Source organism: Lathyrus oleraceus, chromosome 2, assembly GCF_024323335.1.
Source record: "Lathyrus oleraceus cultivar Zhongwan6 chromosome 2, CAAS_Psat_ZW6_1.0, whole genome shotgun sequence".
Taxonomy (NCBI): domain Eukaryota; kingdom Viridiplantae; phylum Streptophyta; class Magnoliopsida; order Fabales; family Fabaceae; genus Lathyrus; species Lathyrus oleraceus.
Window position 1 is genome coordinate 457,143,566 of NC_066580.1, and position 10,441 is coordinate 457,154,006.

The 10,441-nt window shown below is 35.8% G+C and overlaps 1 protein-coding gene across 1 annotated transcript; it reads left to right on the forward strand.

Moving 5' to 3' along the window:
* The first annotated feature begins 382 nt into the window (after positions 1 to 382).
* Positions 383 to 1,078, forward strand: LOC127123709 (uncharacterized). Its single transcript, XM_051053911.1, has one exon. It carries the CDS (start codon positions 383 to 385, stop codon positions 1,076 to 1,078), a length of 696 nt encoding a protein of 231 aa, XP_050909868.1.
* Positions 1,079 to 10,441: the final 9,363 nt, after the last annotated feature.

The window sequence follows — 10,441 nt, forward strand, 5'->3', positions numbered from 1 at the left end:
TGTGGTCTTATTCATCTGCTTTATGCCTCTTGCTTATTACATTCACCTACTTAGAATTAGCACATATTTGCACACACATGGATTTCTCTTGGGCTACCTAACAATGAGATATATGACAATACACTTTCCCTCTTTTGGGATAAATAAAGTTTGGTGGCGACTCTATTGTACCTTCGAGCGTGTGACGCGTTCGGTGCATACCTTTGTTCTCGTGTAACGTCAAACTTTTGTAATGTGCAGAGTAACATTTACCGCTTATCCAGAACATGTGGCACTTGTGAATCCATGATGCTTTCATTATTAATATCATATTTAAATAAATTTTTAGCATGTGCATTTTAAGGAGACCATCATTTTGTCACTTGAGATAGTTCATTCAGTTATGGAGAAATATAGCCGAAGGAATACATATGAGTACAAAATCAGAGAGTCCGGGTTTGATGAGCTTCAGAAGCTTGGTTTCATGTTGATCGGTGAGCAGAATGATGTCTTCAAGAGGGCTTATGGTAATTTGTCGGGTGTCCTGACGACCAAGATAGATTCGGGGTTGATCCTTACTTTTGCCCAGTTCTATGATCCCACGCTGCATTGTTTCATGTTCCAGTATTTTCTCCTAGCTCCTACTCTAGAGGAGTTTGCTCATATTGTATGTATTCCAGTTAGAGATCAGATTCCTTACATGGGTGTTGTTGGATTTCCAAAGGTTACTTTGGTTGCTCAAGCTCTTCATCTTGAGAAGAACTTGGTTAAGTCTAATCTTCGTACAAAGGGAAACGTCAAAGGTTTTACTTCAAAATTTCTTTTTAAGAAGGCCACTTTGTTTGATAGTAGTGGAAGTTGGGATGCCTTCTTTGTTGTTTTCTCTCTCCTTATTTATGGGTTGGTTCTCTTTCCGAATATTGAACGGTTCGTTGACAAAACTACTATTACTATTTTCATCTCCAAAAATTCAACGCCTACTCTCTTAGCCGATGTTTTCTTTTCTTTCCATTGGAGAAACCAGAAAAGAGGTGGGATGATTCATTGTTGCATTCCTTTGATTTACAAGTGGATTTTGACTCACTTGCCAAGAAGATGACCTTCTGCAGACGACGTTGGAGCTTTAAAATGGTCTCAGAGGTTGATGTCTTTAAATGCTAAGGATGTTGTTTGGTATTGTCATAACTATGATGGGGTGGAGCCTATTTATAATTATGGAGATTTCCATAATGTTCCTTTTGTTAGTTCCAGAGGTGGGATCGTAAATTACAACTATGTTCTTTCACTTTGTCAGTTGGGTTATCAATTGAAGGAAGAGGCTGAAGCCAATATGTTATAAGAGCTTCTTATAGTCGAAAGGGTTGAGGATGCAGATATGATGAAGAGAGTACGTCGTGCTTGGGGAAAAGTCACTGTATATGGAAAAAGGAATTTGGCAAACAGAACTGCATCGCAATAGAGTCATATGCAGAATGGGTAAAATCTAGAGCTAAAAGCATCAAGCTCCCATATCCATGGAAACCTTCCATGAGTTTTAAGGCACCCAAACCTTTTGTTGCTATTATTCCTGAGGAGAACGTTATTAAGAAGACTATCAAGAGCTTATAGAAAGAGAATAGTAGGCATACGAGAGAGAAGGAAGACTTGGAGCTTAACCTAAACTAGAAGAGAGAAATGGCATCCCAAGCGGTAGAGGAAGCTCAAGAGGAGCAGTTCAAAAGGAGGAATGTAGGTGACGCTTTGAAAGGTACTATTGATAGTTTGTTCATCAAGAAGAAACAGCTCACGACGCTCAATATCAAGCCTGCAAGAGGGAGATCAGCTGCCAAGACCAACTTAAGAAGTTTCGCGAACATTTGGAGGGTTGCAAGAAGGAGCTAAAGGAAGAAAAGATTTGTACTAAGAAGTTAGAGGTTTATGTATCCCAACGCTAGACAGAACTTGACAAGCGATTTGAAGAGATTCGAGAGTTGAAGGGTCAAGCACACCAAAGCTGAGAAGAGAATGATCAACTTCAGCAGGAGGCCATGCATTGGGAAAGGAACAGTCGTCATCTGCATGTTCTTTTGGATCATAAGGAGGTTGTGTTGTAGAAACTGTTGGAGGAATCTAGTCATATCCCATAGCTCGCTTTATCTGTTGCTATATTTCGCTTTGTATTTAGATTTAAGGCCAATATTTTTGTATCTCATTGAGCATACTTCTGATTTGTATTGGCACTTTTAAGCTATTTGAACAAAAAAAGTTTCATGGTTCTATCTATTTTATTTCCCACAATTGAATGGCTATTTTATGCTATTTGACAATTGATGGTTTCATTAAAAATTAAATCTTTGCATACATCTCATTATTTATTCATACATACTTTTTTATCCTGAAAACCCAAAATAAAAAATGCTTATATCCTTCTTCATCCTCTTCAGAAAGACAACGACTCACCGGTACTTCACTAGAGCCAATAAAAAGAGAATTATGTATGATTTCGAACAAGAGAGTGTTGCAACAAGGAAGGCTCTAGCTCAACTTCAAGGATAGATGGGTACTATTCTAGAACATCTGCAAGCTCAAAGGGACAACATTATTATTGTCAATCAAGCTGATGCTACTATGGTGACTATTGTTGCTGACACAACTCTTGTTGTGATGGATCCTATTGACCCGGTTGTTCAACCTGCTGTTGTTAGTCAACCTTTGTCTCAATATGGTCCCAGTAGGTTTGTTGTCTATCCATGGGGAATGCCTCATAATTATAACCCTCTGTTTTCTACTGGAAATTCGTTCATGCCATATCAATCCTTTGATGTTGCTTCTTCCAATGTGAATCATGTTGCCTTCCCGTAAGGGATGCCTAATCCTTACTCTGATCAAGGGGTTGAGACCTAAGAGATTTATCCATCTGGTGTGAATGATGACAGTGATGAAGATCAAGAACCCGAGTATAGCGGCCCTTATCTCAATTTTCATATCCCTGCTCAGCCTGTTCAGCCAAACCCTTACGCTTCTACTGCTATGGTTCCACCATTTTTGGACAATGTTGCGCTCCAATATGCTTATAATGGAGCACCTCTTGCTCCAAATGTGCAACTAGGGGGACATATTATTCAAAAGGGCACTCCAGTTGCCTAAACTTTATACCCAGCTATGATGTATCATATGTTTCCAAAGTTTATGTTACCACCAATGCCTGCTCATAATGTTGTTCAACCTCCTCCTAGAGTTGCTACTCAAAGGGTACCTGGGATCAATCAACCTAGACCTACTGAGTATCAACTCTTAGAGGAGAGAATTTATGACATTGAAGGTTTCTCTGCCCTCGAATTGAATGCAAGAGAACTATGCTTGGTACCCAATGTTGTGCTCCCTCTAAAGTTCAAAGTACCTGATCTACCCAAATACAAAGGCTTAAGTTATCCGCATAGTCACATTACCATGTACTATAGGAAGATGGATTCCTACATTGATAATGGTGAGTTGTTAATCCATTACTTCCAAGATAGTTTGTCTGGGGCATCTTTGGATTGGTATATGAGTCTGGAGTCAGGGAAGATAAGGACCCGGAAGGATTTGTCTGACACCTTTTTGAATCAATACAAATACAATATAGACATGGCTCCTACCAGGTTACAGCTTCAGAATCGGGGACAACGATCTAATAAAACTTTTAAAGAGTATGCACAAAGGTGGCGCGAGATGGCCTCGAGGGTTAGACCTACCTTGACAGATACCGAGTTAGTGGACATTTTCATGGGAATGCTGCAAAGCTTATACTATGAAAAGGTGGTTAGGAGCTGGAAGGATTTATCCGACACCTTTTTGAATCAATACAAATACAATATGGATATGGCTCATACCAGATTATAGCTTCAGAATCAGGGACAACGGTCTAATGAAACTCTTAAAGAGTATATGCAAAGGTGGCGCAAGATGGCCTCTAGGGTTAGACCTACCTTGATAGATACCGAGTTAGTGGACATTTTCATGGGAACGCTCCAAAGTTTATACTATGAAAAGGTGGTTGGGAGCTCATCTTTCAATTTGCTGATATAGTTATAATCGAAGAGATGATTGAAAGTGGTCTTAAAATAGGAAAGATTATTTGTGGTGGTAACCAACAGTCTTCAAGTAGAAAACCTTTTGGTCGGTATACCAAGAAGAAAGAAGGAGAGATGAATGTCGTAACAGCCAGTGTTCTGATTTTTTTGCTTTCAGGTATGTCTCTGTCTAACCAACGAATCAACTCTCTTTGTAGTTGTTCAAAACTACAAATGTTCTAGAAGAGCATCTCCATCGGAGGCTTCTCTCTCGAATAAATCACTTTTCCTTGGTGACGATGAAGACGAACCATGCTTGCAATATTACAAGATAATGAGAAAGAGATATGGAAAAATGAATCCCACTACACCTCTATTTATACTAAAAATTACATAATACATATTGGTGTCAATCCAATTGGCGACTGCATTTAAAAATAACACATATGCGCCAATTGGATTGACAGCACTAGGTGCAGAAGCCAATCCAATTGGTGCCACCTCATTAAATTAAAGAGTAGGCGCCAATTGGTCTGGCACCTGTGCGTTGAGTTTTTTTTTTGGAAAGTGGGGTAATTTGAAAATTAATCTGAAATGTGGGTTATTTTGGGATTATTTTTGAAAATCTGGCTTATTTGGATAAAAAATTCGAAAGAAAGTTAATAGGTGATTTAATATAATAATGATCCATTCTTTGAGTAACAACGCCCACCACTGATATGTTAGGATTTCCACATGCATTTTGTGTGTTTTGGGGCCTCATGGGACCCAATTCGGTTTCTCTCTTAAGTGTCCCGCGCATGTTTGGTCTGCCTAGGCCCAAAAGGCCTTTTCTCTTTCACACTCCCTGAATGTTTACTCAACCCTGGCCCATTATTTGTTTTGTTTAATTTGTTTCTCTTGGTTAATTAATGTTAACTAAAAATAATTAGCAACCATTATCATTAATTCCAGGAATTAATATTACAATAAATCATTAACAAAAAAATCAAAACTCTTAGATTTTAATTAGGATCTTAATTTCTTGATTTAGTTAGTAATTCATTCTTTTAGATTTAATATTCTTTTAGAAATTAATTAAAAATGAGTAAAATCCATTGAGGACTTATGTTTTAATTAGATTTTTATTGCAATATTCTTGATCACCTTTAATTAATTAAGACCTCCCTATTTATTTATTTCAATTGATCTCACTTATTTTAATTATGTTAATGGGCTATATGTTTGGAAATTGATTTTGGCTTTGCTTAGTTGATTAATTTTTTATTTAATTGAATATTTAATTTGTTAATTAGTCAATTATTTTGTCTTGATATTGATTATTGATTTGTATGACAGTCATTTAGAATTACTTTGAATGATTATATTGTATGATTAATTGGTCAATTGTATGTTTGGTGACCAATTAATTAATTATCTTAATTTTGGTAATGTAGAATTTGTTCATTTAAGTGTGAGGTCTCTCGATTAAATAATTTTGACCTAAAAGTAAATCAATTTCAAAAGGAAAGAATAAAAATCCTCGATCCAACGTCAAGTGGTCTATTTTTTCAAATTTAATCCAAATTGAATGCAATGTCGAGTACCCCTATCGCCTCATTTAAATTCTTTTGAAAACCAACTTCAAAACACTTGATTGCATGCCAAGTGGTCTGTTTTTTAAACTCTTTTTTGCAATAAATAATAATATTTAAAAAGATTAGGGGTGGAAGTAATGTTCTTCTCCTTTTCATGAGCGTTCAAGTGATGACCGCGCCTAGCCTACCGTTTGAACATTCGTCAATCGCATCAATTCACCTTTAAATAACCGACTCAAGTCGATTCGTTCATGGACGAAAAAGGATTAGGGCAGGAGTAATTTTCCCCTCTTTTCCCCGAGTATTCATGTGATGGCCGCACTTAGCCTACCGTCCGAATACTCATTGCCCGTTAAAGAATCATAACTTGATTCGTCACACAAATTTCATAAATAATTCGATTGAAAAAGATTGGGGCGAAAGTAAGTTTATTCTCCTTTCCCGAGTATTCATGCGATGGTTGCACTTAGCCTACCGTTTGAATATTCGTCAATCACCTAAAACCAACTTAACTCATCAAACTTCTTTTTCTCCCGAGCGCGACTCTAAAAAACCTTTTCAGAAATGAGTGTGTTCTAGCCATTTCGATGTGAAACAAACGAAGGCTTCAACCTCCAAGAGCGAGCAACAAACAAAGGTTTAAATGCTCAAAATCTCTAAAGCATCACTCCTTAAAAGAAATCAACTCACACGTGGTTTTTTTACTTTGAACTACGTGGTATTGAGCTTCTCATTGTAACAGAGAATGCGTAGGAGCGAGATCCAACATCTCTTTAGACCCAATAAACTAAAAAACAATAACCATTTCTTCTTCTTTATCATCGCATAATAGGTAGAAGATAGCTACCACTCGATCATGACACTAACTAAAAAGGTCTCATCAAGTATGATGGATGTGAGGGGTGCTAACACCTTCCCCTCGCATAACCGAATCTTGAACCCGATCTGGTTGTGACGACCATTTCCCTTAGCATTAGCGGGTTTTGTACGATATTTTTCCGTTCCTATGGAACAAATAAAGATCGGTGGTGACTTTGTTGTCATTCTAAGCGTGTGCCGCGCCCGGATATTTTTTCGCACCGCAACAACACTCACAAATACTATATAAACCATAAAATAGTAATAAAGGACCAAATCCAAACACAATTTTATATAACAAGTCTATATGAATAAACAGAATCATCACTCATCATAGTTCATTGATCGGTCCAAGCAAAGCAACACATTCATAAATCATCAAACTAAACATCAATTGGAGATTTCACACAGAATCGATAAACTAACTAGATTGAACATAAATCAACCAATCAATATAACAAATGAAAACAATCTGAGATATATATAAATTGGAGATTTCACACATTCACCTTCATCGACGACATTGCTTCACTTGCTATCATGGAATTGTCTCTCGAGACCTAGCTGAAACCGGAACTCTAAAAATCATATCGAAAATAATGATAGTGTTAGACACACTATCAATTCTTTAGAACAAATAAAAACTGAAGACTGATTGTATAGATCAGAGAAACTACAACGATTAGAGAAGATTAGAGAGATATATTGTGAATCTGAGAACGAGAGTGAATGAGCTAAAGCGATTATGAGAAAATGTGATTCACATTGAAATGATGGTCACGAAACAAGAGCGAGATTTTGAGGTTTTGTGAAACCTGCAATGATTCTTTTTAGGTTTTGAAACGATGGTGCGATGAGCCACAACGCAAGTTAAAGACTGTGGCTTCATATCAAAACAACTAGAAGAGAAAGAAAAAAAAAGAAAAAAGAATAATAGAAATATTATTCCTCTTTGATCTCATAAATAATTTTATTTTGATTTTATTAAAATGATTTTGTTTTAATTTTTTATTTGAAATTTATTTTTATTGTAAATAAGCATATGGACAAATCACTTATTTGTTTATTTGTTTAATTTATTTATTTATTTATTTTATTTTCACTTATATCATATTGAATTCTAAAATAACAAATTATTGTTTGAAGTAGAACCACGTGCAATTAGTTGGCTATTACCTTGAATCAACAACCGTAGCAAAATTTGGTAGTTAATTTGTTATTTTCTTGTAGTGAATAATTTTTTACTCAAATAATTCATTTTTATAAAAAATATCCAAAATAATCCATATTTTAAATAATTTTTCAAAATAATCCACTTTGGAAAACTGGTGTCAGATGAATTGGCATCTGCTCTCTAAGTTAAAGAGGTGGTGCCAATTCGATTGGCTTATGCACATAGTGGTGCCAATTGGATTGGCTTATGCACATAGTGCTGCCAATCCAATTGGTGCATATGCGTTAGGCTTAAGAGGATGTGCCAATTGATCTGGCACCTATGTGCATTGTGTAATTTTTTTCCAAAAAATAATGTATATTTTATATAAAATCCGAAATCGAACCAATTGGTATTAATATTAATATGCGTTTACATACGAATATCAAAAAGATTAATGTCGTTGACCGGGATGACCTAATCGACCTCCGATACCACATCCCATAGCTACTCGATAGCGTGACCCTAACCCACGTTGATGATTCATCCCAGGTGTTTGAGGATTTAAGAGCCCATGAACATCACCACCACCTTCAGGAGATTCCTTAACATCTTCAGACAAATCCACGTAGTCATGTGTATGCAATGAAGCGCTACAGCCATAACTGAGATTGTGACCCATGCCAGAGTAGTTGCGTTGTGTTTGAGTTATTGGAGGCCGACCAGGAAGATTGAAGGGTAACATTGGTGTGAATAATGCGTCGAGGAAAGGTTAAAATGATTGTTGTGGTGTTTGGTAGCCATATGGTTGTTGCATGTTTTGGTTTTGTGATGTTTGGGCTTCTTGGCTATAGTAGGAGAAGGGAAGGTTGGTGTTAAATGATCATTGAGTATTTTGGCTAAGGAGACTATGGTAGGATGATGTGTTGGGAGCATAGTGATGTTGGATGTCTTGATGATGATCTTCTTGTTGGTGGTGGTATGGGGTATGCTCCTCGTATTGTGGTTGGATGTTTGGCATGTTAATATCGTAGGTTTGTATGTTTATGGGTCAATTTTTTTTTATGGATAGGGGGTTGTGAGTAACCAGTCTGACAACATGTTGTTGTGGGTTAGATGTTGAACATTCTTATGTGTAAGTTATCTGGAGTGGGTCGTATAGGTACATATCATCAACGAGGAACTCAAATCCAACTGATCTGTACAAAGCCATATAATTACGAGTTGGTTTTTCTTCGGTTGGTATCACACCGTAAGTTAAGACATGGTCTTGTCGGTTCTTCCATTTTACAATCAGATCTAGCGAAGCTTTGCCAAGGGTTAAAGTTCCATTGACCGTTAACTTTTCGTAGATGCCATTCTTCGAGGTTTGTCGGAGGATCTGGGATGTGTTGAAGCATACTGAACTGCAATTTAACACGGTCAATATGGTGCTTCTCCACAGTGGTGAACCTTATGATCGATGTGCATGCAGTCCAAACGACTGCATCTTGTTCATTGATTTCATGGTCATGATCAAAGTTTAGACATGGACGCCAAATGAACTGAAATGTGAAAATATATTAGATTATAAAATGAGTGATATTAAAAAACAAATTATTACGAATTAATTTGGTTAATGGCAATACATCTGTTGGTCGAAGGTCATCCAAGAGATTGCGATAATGGGTAATACAATGTCTAGGACATCTGTTGTAACTCATACCACGAGCCGACCATCTGCACCAAAAAAAGTATATATATGTTATTTAGAGATAATAATCGGTAAAGTCAGTAAATATAGTTCATTGTTAAGAACTTGCTTTTGTGCGTACGAGAATGTGAGCGGATAAAAATATTTAACCACAATATTTAAAAACAACACAAACAACATATATCAAAGCAGATAAAAAATACTTAACCACAACATTTAAAAACAACATTTAAAAACAACATTTCTAACTTATTACAACAATCAAACTGATATCACTTGGTCCAAACATCATTTTCCTAACATCCTTATCATTTTTAACTCACACACATCCATGTACGGCATCATGTCTCTCAATACTTCTAATTTTTTCGCCTTCAGGTATATTTTTGTCTAACCAACGAACCAACTCCTTATGTAGTTGCTTGAAACGATAGATGTTTCAGAAGAGCATCTCCATCGGAGGCTTGTCTCTTGAATAAACCAATTTTCGATAGCGGCGACGAAGACGAACCATGTTTGCAATATAATGAAAAAAGATGTGAAAAAATAAATCATACAACACCTCTATTTATACAAAAAAAAATACACAATACTCACATGAGTCAGATCAATTGGCGCCTCCTCTAATTCTTTACACATAAACGTCAATTGGATTGACAGCACCATTTACTGTAGTCAATTTAATTAACACTTCATTTTCAAATTTAAGGGTATGCGTCAATTCATCTGTCACCTATGTGTTGACTTTTTCTTTTAGAAAATAAAATAATTTAAAATTTAATCTAAAATATAAATTATTTTGAGATTTTTTTAAAAAAATCGGATTATTTGAGTAAAAAAATTCTATAATCATCTAATCCAATCTTATAGTCAATATATAACCTTTTCAAGTATAACTTCCCTTAATCGTTCATCATATAGTTTTTCTCGATAAATAATGTAAGATTTATTGAACCTATTAATTTACAATTCCTAACTAATTTAAATGGATCAATAGGATTAGCGATTTCGTGACTGTAAATCTAACTTTATTCTTAACTAGATACTTCTTAATATGTTAACATGTCTAGTATTTTCTAAATCAAAAATCATATTTTGAAGTTTTACTTTGTAAAAACAAGAATAATAACATCAATATAGCTCGCAAATG

Bases quoted from the DNA above. Each gene is read 5' to 3' on its own strand.
- LOC127123709 (XM_051053911.1), top strand. From the start codon at position 383: ATGGAGAAATATAGCCGAAGGAATACATATGAGTACAAAATCAGAGAG.